This window comes from Talpa occidentalis, unplaced genomic scaffold (genome assembly GCF_014898055.3).
Source record: "Talpa occidentalis isolate TD23 unplaced genomic scaffold, MPIMG_talOcc4v2.1 talOcc4.12, whole genome shotgun sequence".
Taxonomy (NCBI): Eukaryota; Metazoa; Chordata; class Mammalia; order Eulipotyphla; family Talpidae; genus Talpa; species Talpa occidentalis.
In genome coordinates, this window is record NW_023601212.1 from 74,128,651 (window position 1) to 74,150,108 (window position 21,458).

At 37.2% G+C, this 21,458-nt stretch overlaps 1 protein-coding gene across 3 annotated transcripts in view; it reads left to right on the plus strand.

Annotated features, from left to right (window-relative positions):
- Positions 1-21,458, plus strand: part of LOC119241486 (S-adenosyl-L-methionine-dependent tRNA 4-demethylwyosine synthase TYW1) — a 111,584-nt gene that overhangs the window by 35,021 nt on the left and 55,105 nt on the right. For all 3 annotated transcript variants that reach the window (XM_037506788.2, XM_037506789.2, XM_054693579.1), the window contains 2 exons: positions 8,027-8,145; positions 10,736-10,845. In XM_037506788.2, coding sequence (XP_037362685.1) covers positions 8,027-8,145; positions 10,736-10,845 — 229 coding nt within the window. The remainder of the gene's footprint in view (positions 1-8,026; positions 8,146-10,735; positions 10,846-21,458) is intronic.

Genomic DNA, 21,458 nt, shown 5'->3' on the forward strand with positions numbered 1-21,458 from the left:
CTAGTATTAATTAATATTGAGTATTAATAGACCTTGTCTTCACAGTCTTCTGCTTTGTATACTCTGCATTTATAGACATCGTTCTATTTGTATTTACTCTTTCAGGCAGTAATAGAAGCAAAGTGTTTGCTTCTACCTAATCTGTTAGAACTATTATTCATGCAAGGGAGGATGTATTCACTCTCTTTTAGAGGAGAGAATAAATACTCTTTTGAGAGCCTGTGTATCAAAGGATGAAGTCATAAGGCTAACTACCACCAACCCACTTTACGTAATTGGAGGAGAGGGAAATAATTATATATATCAAATCAAGGAAAAAAATAGGCACTGATATAACAATTCTTATACTTGTACCTGGTCATGTGGTGTTAATAACTTCCTTCTTGTGCTACCCAGGTTGTGTTTCCTTTGTGTCCTATCAGCACCTCAGGATGTGATTGTTTTTCAACTGTTACCTACATTATTCATCTCCATATACTAGACTTCACACTGTTCTCAAGAGTTGACCATGTGCTTTATCAGCACTTACTGTGTCCAGACATTTAAATAAGACTTACAGATGCTCCCGTCCCCCAACGTAGTGTTCTTTGGCAGAACTCAGTATATGGGAGCAAAGATCTGAGAATTTTTCATTAGAGATGATGAAATCAAGAAGATAATAAACAACCTATCTTTAAAGCGCTGAAAGGAAAGAAGTCAATTCATGACTTTAGGAATGAAACAAAATACAGACATTATGAAGTCTACAAAATTTTAAGAGAATTCAGTGTCATTGGAGAAGAGAAATGCTAAAGAAAGTGAAGGCAAAATAGGGTGGTGGGGGGAAATTATAATATGGAAAAACCAATTAAAAGAAAACTGGGATGATTATATTAATAGTTGACAACATAAACTTCTGAACAAGGACTTTTACCATAGATAAAGAGTCCATTATGTAAATGATAAAAGGATTCACCAAGAAGACTTAACATTCCTATATGTGTGTGTGCCTCACATTTGAGCTTCAAAATACAAGGCAAAAACTGATAGAACTGAAGTGAGAAATGAACATACAGTTATTTGGAGACTTCAACTTTGCTCTCTAAGTAATAGAACAAGTAGAGAGAAAATAAGTGTATATAAATTGACTATTATCAAGTCAGCTTCTGAACTGCATTTGCATTTATTGGAGTTTTACATGAGATTGGGGAGAGAACCAGGAAAAGACATACAAAACAAAGACAGAAGAGGGACTCTTCACCAAGCTGAATTATAAGTTCATTGAAGTAGTCCTCATAGCCCTGTTACTTTTCTCATTATCTCTAGGGACATAGAAAGCACTCATATCTGCTGATGACAGTGGTGTGGTAGTGTCACATTTCCATTTGTTATACTCTCTGTGACATGGGACTTAGGTAGTCTTTGTGATATTTCTATATTGCCACTTTTACTCTATAGTAATAAGCCACATTCACCATGAAAAGTAGAAGCTGTAATATATGCTATGGATGTATACAATAGTCCCCCTTATTTGCACTTTTGCTTTGTGGTTTCATTTATCCACAGTAAACTACAGTCTGAAAATACATGCATTAAAGGATTTTGAGAGAGAAAACACCTGCATGCACACAAGCAAACATATTTACATAATTTTTATTACAGTATATTGTTATATTTTTAAATTATTGTTAATTTCTTACTGTGCCTGATATATAGATTAAACTTTATCACAGGTATGTATGTGTAGGAAAAAACATAGTATATATAGGGTTTAGTATTATCCAGTTTTAGGCATCCACTTTGGATGTCTTGGAACTTACCTCCTGTGAATAAGGGAGGCTACTGTGTGTGTGTGTGTGTGTGTGTATCCATGCATACTATGTAAGAGCAATATATGCTGTACACACACATTTATAATAAACATTTATTTTCCATCCAGGATACTACAGTGGTAAAGACAGAAAAAGGTCAGTTAAATTAGATCATCAAATAGGCAAGTCTTCCTTCACTATTCTTTTTTTTTTACAAATTTTTTAATAGAGGCATGTTTTATTTATTTATTTTATTTGTTTGTTTGTTTTGTTTATACATGCACTGGGTACAGTCAGAAGCGCGGGAGGGTGAGAGAATTCACCAGAGCCAGAGCGGGGAGCAGAGCAGGCAGAAGGACCGAAGTACACTGCTGAGGGGAGCAGCAGGCGGCAGGAGAGGTCTGCGTGCCATGTGGGACCCTCCTCCGGTGGCCGGGGAGTAGCCGGGGATCGAACTGGTGCCGCAGAGGCCGCAGGCAGCTTCGCAACCCAGCGCTCAACCGCTGAGCCACCGGGGAGGCCCGTCCTTCACTATTCTTAAAGTCATGTTTTTCTGCTGTAAAAATTCCACTCTCCAGGGTTCTGTTTAGGTGTTAGAGGTTTAGAAAATGAAGATGGCAAAGCCACAAGCACTTGACAGAATGCTTGTCGGACCCTTTATTGTTCATGCAATACTCTTTGACCCAGAACTGAGAAAAGAAAAAAAAAAATCACACTCCCTGTGTCTCTCTCTGCATTCTGATCTAAATCCATATCTGTGCCATGACAGTTGTTTCAGCTGACAGCTTTCTGCAGTTCAAACATTGTCCTACTGTACTCTGACTGTTTTCCCTGCCACACCAAATCAACAAACCACAACCACTTCTGTATAGGTAACCAGTATCATCTGGTTCTGGGACCTCACTCACGTCTGACAGTTTTTATTGACAAGGGTGCATTTGCCTCTGTTTTGCTCTAAGTAGTCTAGATTTGCTTCTTTTCAGCATGGTAGCTGCATTCCCTTTTTATTTCCATAGAATCAGTAGTGTCCCTACTTTTATTTCTGATTTTAGTTATTCATATCTTTTTAAAATTCATCTAGTTAAAGGTTTGTTGATTTTTTTTTTTTAACAAAGAACCAACATTTCACTGTTTTTCTCTGTTTTTCTGTTCTGCATTTCATTTCTCTGCTCTAATATTTATTATGTCCTTCCTTCTACAAGCATGGGGTTTAGTTCTTTTTCTAGTTCCTTAAATTGTGAAGTTAGGTTGCTGATTTGAGTTTTATCTTTGTTTATAGCTGTACATGTCCCCCTTAGCACTGCTTTCTGTGCATCACATGAGTCCTCCTTTGGTATGTTGTGTTTTCATTTTCACTCATCTCTGTATTTTCTAATTATTCCTTTGTGATTTCTTTGACCCACTGGTTGTTTGAAAGTGTGTTAAGTTTCACAATTTTGTGACTTTTCCAGTTTCCTTTACATCATTGATTTCTAATCTCATTCCGTTGTGATCAGAGAAGATACTTTGTGTATCTATCTTTTTTAAATCTCCTAAGATTTAATGTGTGGCCAATATTTGGTTGATGTGTTGTATAGTGTGGTTTGAGCTACACATGTTGAAGTTTTTTTGCATTTCTGAAATAAATTGCATTTGTTCATGGTGTTTGTTTTGTTATTGTTTTATTTGGTTTGTTAAAATTTTTTTTAAAGATTTAAAAACCTTTTATCAGATATTGGCCTGCCACTTTTTTTCTTTCTTTCTTCTTCTTCTTCTTCTTTTTTAATATCACTGCCTTCTAATAAGCAAATGTCCAAACCAGAGATTACCATGGCCAATTCTCAAACGTTAAAAAATAATTTAATACCTGTTCTTCTAAAATTTTTCCAAAAAACTGAAGTGGAGGGAATGTTTCCTGACTCACTTTAAGAGGCCAGCATTGCCCAGTTACTAAAGTCAGACAGGTTCTTCAGTCTTCTCTTTGTTGGCAGTCTTGCTTTGTTTATCTACTCTTCTCCTGAGTTCAGTGACTGTCTCTATGATCATGCTTTGAGCTATCCATCAGGTCAGTTACTTCTCTCCCTTTCATTATCTTACTCTTTCATTTGAGATGTGTTTATCTGTGTTTTCTCATTTTGCTTTATTCTGTGTTTGTTTCTCTGGATTAGCCAAAACAGCACCTTAGTGCCTTGGGAGTAGATTTCTGCCAGGAACTAATTCTACAATTGTTACAGCTTAGTAAGGCCCAGGAATGCAGATTTCTCTGGCTGTCAGTGCCTGGGCACTCCTTGTATGGACGGCCTGGGCCCAGAGCTTTAACTTTGTTTTGGACAAACATTGGGTTGGATGCTTAAACCAGGATAGCAGAAAGGTCTGCCTGATGAATGTGCAAGGAAGCTTGACTTCTCCATGGCTTTAGTTTTGCTATTTGAGAGTGCTGGCCCCAACATCTGTTTGTTCCTGCAAGTCACAACAATTGCTGTGAGTCACTCTGCAGGGGTGGGGTTCTGGGTAAGATCACATCTCTGTCTTTTCTGCCAGTAATCAGTGTGTCCTTTGTCTTTTGATGATGTGTCTTTTTGCCTTTTATTTTTCAAGGGGATTACTCCATATGTAGGTATCTATTTAAAGTGTTCAAGGGAGAAAGTGAGCTCAGGGTCTTTGAATACCACCATCTTCCAGGGAATCCCAAAATTTTATTCTTTCGTCAGTAGTCAAGTCATGAATTTTAAGGTGTGTTTGGCATGGATTTATCCTGTTTGGGTTAGCTTTCTCTGTCACTCAGATTTGATCAATTATATTAGCCTATAGTGTTCATAGATCATTCTGTTGATCTGGTAAGGATACTGATTGTATCATCTCATCTCCAATGTACTACTGAGCCATTCCACTGACTTTTTCACTTATGTTACTCTGTTCTTCAATTTTATAATTCTCTCTTGTTTTTTGTTTTTATAACTCTGTTCTTTTCTGAGAATTTTTATTTTTTCATTGTTTCAAGAGAATTAATTTATAAGAATTAATTGCTGAAGAATTTTTATGATAGCTGCTTTTTTTTTTTAAAGCACAATTTTTTTTTATTTGTTTATTTGTTTGTTTTGTTTATACATGCACTGGGTACAGTCAGAAGCGCCGGAGGGTGAGGGAATTCACCAGAGCCAGAGCTGGGAGCAGAACAGGCAGAAGGACCGAAGCACACTGCTGAGGAGAGCAGAGGGCGGCAGGAGAGGTCTGCGCGCCATGTGGAACCCTCCTTAGGTGGCCAGGGAGCAGCTGGGGATCGAACTGGCACTGCAGAGGCTGCGGGCAGCTTTGCAACCCAGCGCTCAACCGCTGCGCCACCGGGGAGGCCCATGATAGCTACTTTTAAATGCTTGTCAGATTATTCTACTTGGTCTATTCATTTGTTTCATCTGGTGTTGGTGGCAATTCATTATTTTGTTCAAGTAATGATTTTCTTGGTTTTGGTATGACAGATGATTTTTTTCTTGCATCACAAACATTTTGCCTACTATGTCAGGAGACTTTAGATTCTATTTAATTATTTCGTTTTAGCAGGTAGTCACTTTGTGTAGGTTGAGCATGTGCGTCCTAAATGACTTTCATGCCTTATGATTCCAACATCAGCTTAATTTTCAGAGCCTTTGCAGTATAATATTGCTTGGGCTCCCCTTGATCTCGCTGGTGCTATCTGAAGGCATGTGGAAAGGATTTCTGCAGATTGACCTTTTGAGGGGGTTCTCTCGCTGGAGGAGGGGAGTCTTAGGCCAGCAGGCTAGTCAGGATGCTTGTGTGGCAGGTTCCTCTGACCAGTGTCCCTGACAGCTCCCAGGGCTGTCAGTGTGGGAGTGGGGAGTCTCAGGTCACAAAGAAAGGGGGTTCTCCACCTGAGCTAATTCTTGTCACGGAGTGCCTCTTTCCAATGCCTCGAGCCATCAAAATAACTCTTGGTGAGTCTCAGTCCCAGCAGTAAATACAGGCCAATTTTACTTGTTTTTTTAGGATAGGTAGAGAGTAGGGGGTCTCACTATCTCCTTGTACATATGCACTTAGCACGGATTTGTAATTATGCATGTAATAAAGCACAGTCTTGTCTAAAAATAAAGAGATAATTGACATGTGATAATTCATGTATGTATATTGTAATACTCAGATCTACCACTATAAAGACTATAAAAAGAGATACAATCACTACAAAAACTATACAAAGAGATGCACTGAAAAACACAAAGTAAATTAGGATGAAATCCAAAAAAGTGTTTAAAGAACTTGCCAGGAACTCAAGAGAAGATTAACAGGAGAAAGAATAGGAAATGAATAGGAAATAAATAATAAATAGCAGGCTTAAGGGCTGATATATCAGTAGTAACTTTAAATGTATATATTCTAAATATTCCAAGTACTGGAGATTAATGGAATAGATTAAATAGAATGACCCCAATTCAGAGGCATTGGTAGTAGATTGAGTAAAAGATTAGAAAAACAAATAGCAATCCAAAGAGCAGGAGTGCCTATATTACTACTAGGTTGAATAGAGTGCAAAACAATACTAGAGACATCCTAATAAGAAGGACATATCCACATGAAATGAATATACACTACACATCAGAGGTCAAAATAAATCAAGTAACAACTGACATGGTTGAATGGCAGGAAAAAGATCCAAATTGCAGTTAATCATTCGGGTCGAATTGATGTAGACCTTACTACCCAGCAGCAGCAGAATACGCATTTTTTTTTCTGAATGTCTATGGAACATTCACCAAGATAGACTATGTCTTAGGCCTTGAAACAAACCTGAGCAGATTTACTAGAATTGAAATCTTTTACAGTGTGTCCTCTGGTCACAATGAAATCAAACTAGAAATCAGTAATAGAAATGAAAGGAACATCTCAAAATATGTGGAAAGTAAAGAATATGTTCCTAAAAAAAATAACAGATTTTTGAGGAAGTCTCAAAGGAATTAAAAAATACATAGCACTGACTTATAAGTAAAACGTTGTATTTAGGAAGTAACTCAAGCAGTGCTCACAGGGGAATTTAGAGCAATAAATGCTTACATTAGAGATGAAGAACGATCTTATGTCAGAAATCATTGAAAATCTAAATAAATGTGAATGTAAATCTAAATAGATTTTAATGGATTGGAAAACTCAGTATAGTAAAACATTTACCCCTATATTTAGTGTACATAGGGTTCAGTACATCTGTGGTTTCAGGCATCCTCTGGGAATCTTGGAATGTATCCTTCCCAGCTAAGCAGTACTGATTTTATGCTGAATTCTGTGCTTGTTTATATATAGTGTGTGTGTTTGTGTACGTATGTATGTATATGCATATGTTTATGTATAGGCTACCCATCTGTGTCTTCTGGTTTGTTGTTGCTGTTGTTAATTGCATCATATTTTAGTTATTAGTGTCAAATTCTTGGTTGTCTTGGATGACCTCTTCTGTTTGACCCTCTAATGGGGAATGCCAATGATTGTACCTCTTTAATACCCTTCTCCTTACCTCTACTAACTAATAGTATGAGTCAAGTCATCCTAACCTCTTTTGCGTAACCTTCTCACAAGTTGCACTTTTACTGAAATCAAGCTCATATTACATAGAGCTAGTGTATGGATCTTTTGAATGATTCCTTAAAAAGCTCGATATTATCTTGTGATTCTAACCCTAAGTTGGTCTGCAGTATTTCTTCACATTACCCATTGTTACTACTGTGGTTTTGGCACTCATATGCAATAGTGTTTTTTTTTTTTTAATAGTCTGTTTCTAATACTTATGCCTCCTGTCCACTCAACAGGATCAGTGTGTTCATGTTCTATTATTTGATTAATGTAGAGTATGTTCCAGGATGCATTCCCTGTTCACCCTCCATTATTTAGAGTGGAGATTTTCTTTCATGTGAATGCTGCTCCCATTTTCTAGGAGCCTATTTTATGTATCTCTTGGAACTATATATTATTGCATTAATATTATTTGAGGAAGTTAGATGAATTTGAAAATGAAAGCATCAGTGGGTTTCCCTATAGAACTTTCAGAGTTAATGAATCATAGGTTTATTTCATTGGATTTTAGAAAATTCAAGGCACTATCAAAACACTACAATACTATGTTAATTTTCTGCATCATGTAGGCTCCAGTAGGGGTATTTTTAGTTATGAAACACATGGCTTCTTGTAAATGATGCCTTGGTGTTTTGTTTCTCTGCTTTGAGGATTTTACTTAAATTACCATTTGATTTTTGCTTTTATAGTCAATGCTTCGAGGGAGAGGAGGGTGCTATAAGCATACATTCTATGGCATTGAAAGCCATCGTTGCATGGAAACCACCCCAAGTTTGGCCTGCGCAAATAAATGTGTCTTCTGTTGGCGGTAAGTAAAAATGAACAGCCATGGTGACTAAACATGTCATGACTTGCATAATCAATTTTTGACCCAATACTCCAATCAGACTTTCCTAGAGTTCTGCTGTTTCTTAATTAAATCACTTCCCCATTCCTAATGTTAAATATTTGTGCATTTGGATGTATTTTTCTTGACAAGTTTTATAAGGGTTTTGTCAAATATTTTAGTCTTTTGAAGACCTAGATTTTAGCTTTGTGAATTGTCTTCGTTATCTTTGCTTTCTATTTCAATAATCTGCTATTGTCCCCCATTCTTTTTCTAACATAAATCAGAAAATTAGTTCATTAATATTCTTACTTCTAAAGTCTTCAATTATAAATTTTCCTTTAAGTATTTCTTTAGCTACTTTCTAGACATATTCGTACTCAGTTTAATTGAAAATGTCATAATGTCGTTGTAACTCATGGGTCAAAGAAGTATTTTTATCTATTACACATAGATTAGATTTTTGGGATTATATTTTTGTAACTAAATTTCAACCAAATTGTATTATTATATATAGTTTGTAATATTTTACTTTTTTAAAAAAAGATTTATTTTTATTTATGTATCTAATTTTTTAACTTATACTATCAGATTTTAGTGCAATTAAAAGTAAAAAAGGTAAATTTTATTTTCCTTATTTTTTTCTTTTCCAGCACTTACTTTTTGTAAAGATCCAAGTTCCTATTTAGTATCATGTTTCTTTTTCCTGTAAAATTCCCTTTAACATATATTTAATGTAGGTTTGTTGACAAGGAAATCTCATACTTTTTAAAGATATTGTCACTGGGTATAGAATCTTGGTCTGACAAGGTTTGTTTTGTTTTTGCTAGTTTTTTTTCTCTTTTAAGTATTCTTCCCAGATATCACTATAGTTTCATCTATACTTTCTTTTTGATGAGATGTCATAGATAACTTTTATTGTTGTTCTTATGTGAGATGTTTTTCTTTTCTCTAAAGACCTAAAGACCTTTTCTCTAAAGATTTTCTAAGTTTATTTTGTTTTTTTATCAATTTGGAGAATGTATTGTTAGTCTTTTTTTCCTTTGTAAAATATCTGGTGGGTGTTTGCAAGCTTCTTGGGTCTGTGGTTAATTGTTTCTCATTAGCTTTGAGAAATTGTAGGTCATAATTTTTCTATTATTCTGCTTTGTTCTTTGTTTTCCTTCTGGTATTCCAATTATGCATATTTTGGGCCTTTGAATATTGTCTTACAGGTCTTGGACACAGTGTTCTTTTTTTCACATTTCTTTTTTGTCTTTGTGCTTTATTTGACTTATTTACATTGGTCTCAAAGTCTTGTTTCTTTATTTTTACTCTTTCCTCAGCTGTTTTTATTCTATAGTTGAGTCTGTTGAAGGCTGACTTTTTCATATTTAACATTTCTATTTGATTATGTGTTATAATTTTCCTCTCTGCTAAATTTACCTATCTGATCTTGCATATTGCACACAAATATCTATTAGTGCTTTTAACATATTAATCGCAGTTAAAAAATTTCCCTGTTAGTGGCCTCCCCGGTGGCGCAGCGGTTGAGCGCTGGGTTGCGAAGCTGCCTGCGGCCTCTGCGGCACCGGTTCGATCCCCGGCTGCTCCCCGGCCACTGGAGGAGGGTCCCACATGGCGCGCAGAGCGCAGACCTCTCCTGCCGCCCGCTGCTCCCCTCAGCAGTGTACTTCGGTCCTTCTGCCTGTTCTGCTCCCCGCTCTGGCTCTGGTGAATTCTCTCACCCTCCCGCGCTTCTGACTGTACCCAGTGCATTTATAAACAAAACAAACAAACAAACAAATAAACAAATAAAACATGCCTCTATTAAAAAAAAAAACATTAAAAAAAATTTCCCTGTTAAATAGTTCTAACACCTTGTCACATGATTTCATTTTGTTGATTGCTTTGTCTACAGAAAAAGTGTTTTTTTTCTTGCATTTTCATATGCCTCTTTTTTTTGTTGTTTGTTTAGAACAGACATCAGATTTTGTACATTAGAAAAGAGATGAATATTTTTTGTATGTGGAAATTGGCACATGTTTACCTTCTGTCAGGCCTTCCTTGTTTGGCATTTAAGTTAACCTAGTAGTAGTTGGGTTTGAGTTGAGGTTGGTTATTTCTGTGCTTACCCTTCATGTACCACAGACTTAAAATGTTATTAGGAATACTTTTTGTGTAGTGTTGATCTGTTTTGCCAGATCATTTTTCTCCATGTCTAATTTATCCTAAGATTTGTCTTCTACTTCCTTTGAAGGGAGTGTTTATCACTATTCAGTTGCAACTCTTCCAACAATATTTTGCTATTAGTTGTTGGATGCTTGTTAGACTGATGGTGACAGGGGCCAGGAGAGTTACAGACTTTGTTTTATTCTGATTAAACCTCAATCCTGACCAGCACTTCTCTATTCACTTCTCTATTCATCTCTCCTAGGTGCCATGACTTAATTTGCAAATACAGCTGTAAACAGGTGCACCCTTAGGAGGAAACTAGCCCTGATTTTATGATTTTATGGAATGACCTCATAGTAAATGACTAGTTGAGCTCTTATTACAGGGATTCTTTTAGAACTTTTGTTCTTTTTCCTAGGCACCATACTAATCCTGTGGGTACTGAGTGGCGTTGGAAGATGGACCAGCCTGAAATGATCTTAAAGGAAGCCATTGAAAATCATCAGAGCATGATCAAGCAGTTTAAAGGTATTTATCTTTCCTTTACAAAGGAATGCTAATAGTCTTAATTGAATTGGCAGGGGAATTTCCTCTTTGGCAGAATTTTGTCACCTCTGGCAAATTTTCATATAGTAAAGTGAAAACTGTATAGAAATACTACATATTTTTTTGGCCTCTTAAATTTTACTGATAACTTATAACCTATATGATGGAAGAACTAAAATTTTAATTCAAACCATAGCATTTTATAACAGGGTACTCTTAGCGTCTGTTTTGTCTGAGAATGTGTCATCATCCTTCCTATAATCTTTTGCTATTTTGCCTTCCTGAGCACAAAGCAACCTTCTGAATGGACTGAAAATTTTAGATTACTGGAAATTTAAAAATAAAGTCAGTATCGGGAAAAGAATTTTTTTTTAAGATTTATTTATTTATTTATACAAGCACTGAGTACAGTCAGAAGCGCAGGAGGGTGAGAGAATTCACCAGAGCCAGAGTGGGGGGCAGAACAGGCAGACTGATGAAGTGCACTGCTGAGGGGAGCAGCAGGTGGCAGGAGAGGTCTGCGCGCCATGTGGGACCCTTACCGGGTAGCCGGGGATCAAACCGGCGCTGCAGAGGCTGCGGGCAGCTTCTCAACCCAGCTCTCAACCGCTGCACCACCGGGGAGGCCCAGGGGAAAGGAATTTTTAATAGATGCTCTATAATGATACGATAAAGTTCTGCCCATCAGGTTCTAGAATTTCCTAATCTAGTTCTATCTCATACTTAAAGGTGTTTGACTTTACTGGCAACTATAGATTCTCAAGTGTTACTGTACATCAGAATCATTTGGAAGACTTGTTAAAACATGGGTTTCTAGTCTCCCTCCCCAGAGAATAATTCAATAAGTCTGAGATAGGGATCAAGAATGTGTATTTCTAATAGATTTCCAGGTGGTGTTGGTGTTGAACTGAAACCTACTATTGTAGGGAGATACGGTAGATAATGATGGCTTCATAAAGTCACAGCTGCAGATGATGATGGACTGAAATTTGTTAGGTTCCCTGTTAAATCTATGCTTCTCTCTCCATCTACCATTTGTAACTTCTCTCTTGTATTCTGTTCTTTCACAGGCAACAATAAAAAGTGAATTATAACAGGTTATTTTGATATAGAGAGTGGTGCTAACATCATATGAGATTCTTTGTAAACTTCAGTAATTAGCATTTTGAAGATCAAGATTTTTTTTTTTTATGCTAAGGAATTTGTTGTATCAGGTTACTGCTTAAGATTATAGTACATTTCCAACACTTGTTTGTTCTGGCACCACCAGATAGTTCTCCAGTTCTCAATAGACACTGACTGGGTGTTATAACTCAATTCTAACATTATTTACAGATAGTGTCAGACCTTACAAGTCCTATAAAATTGCCCTCACTTCAGATACCGGTCACAAGTCTAGGTTTTTACTTTGTTACAGGACAGGGAGAAGGGCACCCTAAAACCTCCAAACCTGCCCGCACTAAATAGATTCTGCAGCATCAAGACAAAACATACTCTAGATTATAACACCTTCAATGGAAAGGAACTTTAATACAATTAGTGTGCAATACAGAAAAGGGAAAGAATAAAGTTTCCAAATCAAGCACCTGAAGTTCCCTATTCCCTTGTGGGTAAATGTCCAGCCAAACAGGGTTGGCCCAAAGCAGGGCCTCTGAGGCCCAAAGCCTGCCGCAAGTCTAAAGTACCTTCTGGTTGGTACCCACAGAAAAGGTTCAGAAACAGCCAGAGAAGTCTGGAAGGGAAAGAGCAAAATCAAAATCAAGATAATTGCTGTCATTGTTAACCTCTCCACGGGTCTCTCATCCACATCTGTTTTAACCAGTCCAGGACCAAAAACCAAGCACAGCTTCTTCACATGTCTCTTTGCTCCACATGCTTCCTCCAGGTCTCCTTTTCGCTCTTCATCTTTCTCCCTTTCTTCCCCAGTCTTCTCTCCAGCTTCTTTTCTCCTCCTTGTTGAGCTCCACAAGGGTGGGACAGAAACCTGGCACCTCCCCTTTTCCTGGAGACCACCCCCGTACAACTTGTTTTTCTGACCTACTTGATATAAATTGGTTTCCATGACCACCTGCTCAGATTCAATTATTTTGGTAGAGTTTATTTATAAAGGTTAGTGTACAAGATGCTGGTGACCAGCCATATGAAGGGTTAGGAGAGTCTGTCCCTGTTGAATTGGGTGCTCCAACTTCCTGGCATATGAATGGAGCTCATCATCTCTTTGTTCAAGAATTTTTATAGACCTTAAGCTGTAGCCCTCTCCTCCACTTCCCACAGGTCCATGGGTGTGGCTGACAATTCCAACCCTCTGATATTTGGTCTTTATGGTCCCATCATAGGGCCTCAAAAGTTTGTACCTTCAGTCGCCTCATTAGCATAAATCATTGTGCTTTAAAGGGGCTTCTTATGAGTGACAAGAAACTATCACTAAGAAAATCCCAAAGATTTTAGGAGTTTTATACCAGGGACAAAGACCAAATTTATTGATTATTGTGTCTTATTGTCCTTATTTCTTATGAGAAATTGAGATAATACAAATAATGATTTAAGACCGATAGTAGTTTATAAAGATAGTCAATAACATACTTTTTTATTCTTTTTTTAATTTTCTAGGGAAAGTTGACTTGTACATATTAGTGTATTATATGTGCTAATTTATTTTTGTATTTGCAAAGATGCTAAGCATTTTTTAGTATATTTTCTTGCCTTTTACTCTCAAGCACTTTTTTGAGGAAAAAATTAGTTTCTCTTATTTGGATAAAGCAGTATCTCTTACCAGTCTTTTGGAAAATCAAAGTCAGAGTCAATATGATTTTTTTTTTTTTTTTTGGTGGGTGGATGGTTGTAGGGAGAAAGATTGAGGTGGAGAGAAAGATTGATTTAAGGAGTTGGCTTACATGATTGTGCAGGCTTAGTGAGTCTAAACAAATCCAATAAGATAAAAATAGACTGCATACTCAGAGAAGAGTTGCTGGTCAAATCCAAAGGCAGTCTTCTGGCAGAATACTCGCTTGCTTGAAAGAAGTCTTCATTTGTTCTAGTAAGGCTTTCAATTGATCATATGAGATTCATCTACATGATTGAGAACACTCTGCCCTACTCACAGTCCACTGATTTAAATGTTAGCTTCATTCAAAAGGTACTTTTCACAAAAACATCCAGAATAATGTTTCACCAAGTATCTGGGCACTGTGGCCCAGCCAAATTGATACATAAAATTAACCATCACGGGTAGTAATATCAGAAGCAAGTAAATGCCAATAATTTTATTTTTCTATACTAGTAAGTTTCTTTTGGTTTAGTGCCTTAAGAGTCAATCAAACCCTTAAGTAGTAGGTTGATGACTGAGGGTATGTGTTTCCTAAACACCCTAGAACCTCCCTGAATAAAACATGTCCCTGACTTGTCCCAGACAGTTTGTGTGGGAATGAAGCAGCCCTGAGAAGTACATTCACTTTGCATTCTGAGATGTCCTGATATCTGGGTTTTGATAGTAATTTTTCTGACAGGAACATTTTTGCAAATGCACTTAAATGAAAATAAGTAATGAATAAATCATGAGCCCAACTTTATTCATGTTGATAGCATGTGTTAGGTGAGCTCAGTGAGCACATGTTCTTTATTGTATGCAGAGCTTGTCCTGTGCAGAGAGGTCTATATGATTAGTAACCTTGTGCTTACTTTAATCAGCAGGCATCCCAAGTGGTTTATCTTCCTTCAGGTTCTGAGGGTGTAAGAAACAAGTGAGTTTCGAAATATATATTGTCTTGTGGGAGGGTGATAGGTACAAGATTGCAGGGGAGAGGGGGAAAGAATGGGCACATATCTGAGGGAAAGTGAATCCTGAATAGAGGATAGAATACCTAATGGGGAGAGAATGTTCCCTAGAAATTCAACAACAGCCATTAGTTTCAGTTTAAAAAATAGTTTTTTATAGGATCTCTCTATAAATAGATATCTACTATACTACTCACAAAGTATTCTTTTTTCATACCTTAATTGCCTTGATGAAATGTTGCTACATCAGCAAAACATCTATTTAATGAACAAAATAGAAAGGTTTTCAGATTGGAACTGGTTGCTATTTGTATACCAACACTCTTTGGGGTGCCAAGGCAGTTTTTCTTTAAGGTAGTAGCAGAAAACAGTTGTATTATTTCAAAGTGTCATAGACAGTTGGTCATCATCTGCAGCACTGAAAAGACAAAATGTCAATAGTTTTCTTTTTTAAAACATTGTAAATCTGGCAGAATTATAGAACTTTAAAATGTTAGAATATTAATATGTGTTCTATCTTCTTGACTCTCAGCAGAAAATAGTCTAAACTGTTCAAATTGTTGGTGGTTTATTTTATTGTAGACTTTCACTAGGCACTGTAATTTTATAACTTCTCAGTTCTTATCAATATCAATGGTTTAAGTTTTCTTTTTCATGAACTCTGTTCCTCCTGCAGTCAGTGAATTCTGTATGTCTTATCTTTTATTTGTCTCTAAGGGATAGGGTATAAATAAAACTATTTGCTTTCTGGATAGTCAGCCCCAGAGTAAGGATGGTGAGGCTACTGCGAATTACTCTACCTCTTCTGAGCCCAGTGCCCTTAGCTGGGTTCAGCCATAACATGGGTTCTACTCTTGAGCTCTAAAGATGTAGAAATGTAACTCTGGGTATCATTTCGGCTTCTAGTGAAGGGTCTATTCTCTATCTTCCTTAAATCTGAACTCCTCAATGGAGATTAGCCTGGAGAAATGGCTTGTCTCTTTTTGATCTAAAGGTGCTCACTTATAGACGCTCTGCAGGAAACTAGCCCTTTTTCTGTTTTTCCATGCCATATTAGAGTTTTTCTATTAGAGCCCCCATGCTGTTACTCTATGTCCCCATGTGGATTAGAAAAGCACAAGATAAAAAACCAAAAGGAAAAGAGTGTTTTTGATTTCCTTACTTGAAACTTGAAATGCATTTTCCTACAGGAAAAAATTATTTGAATTTCATTAGGTTATATTGAAACAGATTTGTTTGTACTGTAGTTTAGGTACATTGCAGACTAATTCAGTGTTTGGGTTTTTGAATGGTAACTTAATCTCCATTCTAATAATAGTATGTGGGAATATGAATTTCAGGCTTAACCAGAAATGCTTAGGAATATTATAGGCAGTTTTCAAGGATTTGAAGCCATTTCCTTATTAGTTATATTCTGGTATCTCCCACTTCTTCCTCTCTTTAGAGGTCCGCTCTTAATTCATTGATAATTTTCTTTTTTCTTCTTGGAATCACATTTTCTGATGTACTTCCTCCCCTAGCCCCCACAATGACTAACTTCCTTTTCTGAGGACTGGGTTCAGTCATTTTATGATTTCATTTTTATGTAGAGTGAAGCTTGTGGGTATTGTTGCTTATTGCTCTGAGTTTCCAGCTTTAGCTAAGTGGCCAGTCTTGAACAGAGTTTGAAGATATTCTGATTTTTTAAATGCTTTCCTTTGTGCTTCTGTTCTCAATTCCAAGGGCAATCATTGTCTTTTCAGTTATTTCATTGAATCATTAAAATAGTTTTCTTCTCATGACCTTTATTTATTAGCTTTCCATTTATATCCATGCAAAATTAACTTTATATTGATTACAAGTGGGTCAGAATTTCAGTGCAGCTCAGCATTTTTTCCAAGTTCCCCTCTAAATACCACCATGGCGGGGAGATAGTTCCCAGAGAATGAGTTGAAGTTTCTTTAGCTCAGTTCCATGACAGTTAAGCAGCTACTAAGTGAGCAAAAACTGTCACCTTGGTGCTGATGGTTCAAAGGTGAAAAGACATCATATGTTGCTGGATATTTTTATATATAGTTTAAGCTAAAAGTAAAGTAATGCAAAAATAAATGCCTCTAACAGATGGTTTTCACAAACAAGGTATGCCAAAGTACGTATCCAAAAGAAGTATGGAGGTGTTGCCTGGGCTCTGTTGCCTGGGCCACCTGCTGATTGTTTTTTTCTGAAGCTTATTTATGAGAAACCTCACAGTGTAAGTTTCTTTTTCTTTTTCTTTTTTTTTTTTGTGGGACCCTTGCCAGTGGCTGGGGAATAAACCGGCGCTGCAGAGGCTGCGGGCAGCCTCGCAGCCCAGTGCTCAAATGCTGCGCCACCAGGGGAGGCCCAGTTTCTATACCACAGGTATATTATAAGTGATATTCAGCCAGGAGATTTCTTAGGAATATCTTTAGGAACAATATTGTTATAAGAAGAAATAATATTTTCTTTCTGAGTGGCCCCAGCTTTAGAAATAGGTGTACTCTATGGCGAGCAACAGATCATGTTTGCATATTATTTGGTTTGTTAGTATGACATTAGGATAAAAATTCTGGACTCTTTATTTCGGCTTTGACCTCTTTCAGTGAGAAAAAGAATGCTTTGTAGTTAACCTGATCACCGTAGTGATTGTGTACAATTAAGGAACTTCATGATAAAAGAAATGTTAGAAACTTGCATAAGCCAAAAAAAAAAAAAAATCAGAATAAGAAAGCAGGATTTTGTTGTGAAAAGGATAAGGTTTAGGGAAACATGAAGAGAACAGATTTTGTGTGTGTGTGTGTGTGTGTGTGTGTGTGTGTGTGTCACACAGACAGACAGACAGACAGACAGACAGACAGAGATAAAGATTTACTGTTGTTCCTTGGACTGACTTCCTTCCCCAGAACTACTTTCCATTAGAAATTCAGAGAATCTTATTTTCTGATAGATTTCTTTGAGGACAGTGAAGGAAGGCATGGGGTTGAGTCCCTCAGGGCCTTGTTTTTGGATGCCTCTGTAATAATCTCTGGCAGTGAGCAGGAAATAGAAACGTACTTTTATGAAGGAGTGACAGGTTTTACATATTCTTCTCAACACCTAACTTTTGAGAAAATTAGGATAATTTTTAAATCCCAGAACCATTACAGTAGAAGATTTACTTACAGGGTTTTTCTTGTCTTGAATTTTATTTGCTTTTGTAGTTGTTCAGTGGCAGGTATGATATTTTTAGTTGTAGCTCTCTAGAAGATGGCAGTTGGTCCTCTTTGCTTTTAAATTTTCCTCCTTCTTCCCTGGCTGCTCCTTCATCCTTTCCCACAGGTGTGAGTGTCCTTGTGCTCAGTCCGTAGTCATCTTCTCTATCTGTTCTTAGACCTTGGTAATCTTATTTGGTTCCTGGATAGAACTAACATCCATTGGCAAAAATGCTTATTTTCAGTTAGTCCTTGCTCCCAGAATCCAAACTTTGGACACACAATCAGGTATCCAACATACTGAACCTCACATATCTAAAATTTAACATGTGGCTTCTACCCTCTCCCAGTACTTGTTTTTTTTTTTTTTTTTTAAGATTTATTTATTTATTTGTTTGTTTATTTATTTATACAAGTACTGGGTACAGTCAGAAGTGCGGGAGGGTGAGAGAATTCACCAGAGCCAGAGCGCGGAGCAGAGCAGGCAGAAGGACCGAAGTACACTGCTGAGGGGAGCAGCTGGCAGCAGGAGAGGTCTGCACACCATGTGGGACCCTCCTCCGGTGGCCGGGGAGCAGCCAGGGATCGAGCCGGCGCTGCAGAGGCTGCAGGCATCTTCGCAACCCAGCGCTCAACCACTGCGCCACCGGGGAGGCCCCTCTCCCAGTACTTGTTGCTGAGCATTATCTTCATCTCTTAAGACGACAGCTCTGTTGCCCAGGCTAAAAGCTCTGTAGAAATCATTGGCACCTCTCTTTCATACCTGCATCGGTACAGTTTTAATTAGTACTAAAACCAGTCCACTAGAAATCCTTCAAGTAGATTTCTTCATGCCACCTCCACTGTCCACCTTGGTCTAAGCCACCATCATTTCTTGCTTAGATGTTATACAGCAGCCGCTTGGCAGGCTGTCCTTTCTCTTTGCCCTTCTGTTCTCAGTGTGGCACACCAATGTGCACTGATGCACTTAAAACAAAAATTAGATTACGTCATCCTTCTCAGACTCTACAGTGTCTACCCATGTTCCTCAGATTGGACAGTCAACATCTAGCACTGAGGGCCTTTCCTCTGCCAATTGCAGCCCGGAATCCCCTCGCACTCTTTAGACTGTTGGTCCACTTCTCATCTCCTTCAAGTCAGATCTCACCTTTTCAGCTGGCTTGTCCTGAGCCCCCTATTTTGCAGGGCAGCCTGTGTCTTTTTCTTCTTGATACTACAGATCTTCCATGCTCTGCTCTGCCTTTCTTATCTGTTGATATATCCTTATTACTTTCTCATATAGTAAAGAAATACATGTTTTATGGTAGCCCTTATCCACGTGGACCCTATAGATTTTAATTGAGGAAGATAAAATAAAAATTTAAAATCTAGTTCCTTGGTGACACTAGCCACCTTTCAAATTCTTCAGAGGCATAGTGGTTGGAGGTTGCTGTATTAACTAGCTCACATGAGCACATTTCCATTATTTCAGAAATTTTTATTGAACCACTGTGTTAGAGAATTTACTGATTTATCTTTGTTTATTCTGTTTCTCATATGCTAGAGTATAAACTTCACAAAGGCAGAAGTTTTTCCCTATTTATTGATAGAAAACTTGCTTAGAATAGTGCTTGCCACATAGTAAGTGATCTATAAATATATGTTGAATTATTTTATCTAAAATAGTTGAATTTCTATTCTAATTCACTAAATAAATAATTTTATTACAGTAAAATATTTTTAACATTATTTGAATGCTTATGTGATGACTGACATTCATGTGACTTACTTAATTGAATTCTTATAATAGTTGTGTGTGTGTTGAAATTCCCATTGTATAGATGGGTACAGAGATGGTGGGTGGCTTGACCAAGAAACAAAGTGACTTAATGGTAGAGCTAGCCTGGTGGTTATGACCCAACCAGTGCTCAGTTATACTGCTTTCTGAGCTTTAGGTTAATTTTGTGACTCAGATTAAGTATGCCCTTCTTTTCTTCTGCTCATGGGGGGATTAAAGTTAATGATATTTTTTACAAAAAGGAAATTTTATGCTTAGTGCTGAGTTGTCTTGGCAACACAGAGTGAGTTAAGGATCAAATTTTATTTAAAACCTTGATTCACTTGAGTTAAGATCTTAGATTTCAATAACCTAAAAAATTATTCTTGCCAAAATACTGACATGAAATACTTTCTGAGAATTGAAGTTAGATAGTTATAAAAGAAGATATTACCTGCCACTTTTAGTTAGATTATACTTATTTTAGCCTGTATTATGTTGATTTGATCTCTTGGGTATTTGTTTGCACTTGCATATTTCCAAGGAGGGTGTGGAGGGGAGAGGAGAGGGGAGAGAGAGGTCACTTCCTAGAAATAAAGGTGAAACTTAACTCTATGTTCTTCAGGCTTGTTGTGTTAGGGTGACAGTGATTGGGATATAATCATTTTAAGAAGCCAGGATAAAGATGATGATAATTACAAACCTCAACTGATGTTTCTTGTGTGCCAGGCACTCTGCTAAGGCCTTTACATACATTATCTCATTTAATCCTAACAAAAATTCTTTCAGGTAGGTAATGTTTACAGTTAAGAAAACTATGTCTCAAAGGGGACTAGTAAGAGACTGAGAGGGAATATGAATGTGCTTTCCCTCAGTGCCAGTCTTCTCAAGGGGTTTGTATCCTTCACAGAGAATATATTCTTCAAAAAGAACCTGTAGATAATTGATAGAAATATATGAAGTAAAGGAGATTTTTTTTTTTGCCTTTTTACCCTCTTTGCAAAGTTTTCAAATTCTCTGTTAAGGTGAGACTTTAGAATTACTTGAGGAACTTTTAAGGCTTCTCTAAACATAATCTTTGATGGTGGAATAGTTTTTGGTGAGCAGTAGTTTTGAAACTGTTCAGGTAATTCCAATATGAAGCCAAAGGTAAGAACTGTAAGTTTCCTCTTTTTCTCTCTTATATTCTTTTGGATCATCTGCATTTTTTTTAACTCAGAATATTTAAAGAAGGAATGAAGGAGGAAATGATTGGTCTAGAAGAGGCTTTTCCTTAAGTAAATATACTGAGTTCATTTTCTTGGCCAACATGAAATGCAGAACTAAGCAAATTATGGAACATATGTTCTGCACTCCAAACAATTAGCTAACAAGTTAGTTTTGCCTGCTTGTATCGATACAGTTTAATTAGTACTAAAACCAAGGATGAAATTGCTGACTAGTTTTTCTAACTTAACAATTTTAGTTTTTCTTTCTTCCTGACTCTTGCTTTGTAATTTGATTGGTGTAAGAAATGAATTTGCCCTTCATAATCAAAGAACCATTAAGAAAAATTTAAGGGCATCCCTGGTGGCGCATGGGATTAGGCACTGCACTATGGGGTGGTCTGCAGCCTCTGCAGCGCGAGTTCAATCCCCGACCGGCCAGGGAGCTGTCCACATGGTGCAGCGGACCTCTCCTGGCTCACCCGCTGCTCCCCTCAGCAGTGTACTTTGGTCAGTCTGTCAATCACCACTCTGTCTCTGGTGAATCCTCTCACCCCCTGCATCTCTGGCCTGTATCCCAGCTCTTGTGTGCATAAACAAATAAATCTTTTTTTAAAAAAAAGAAAAATTTAAAATTTTAATTAAAAAACATAAAAGTGATATCCTCTCTGT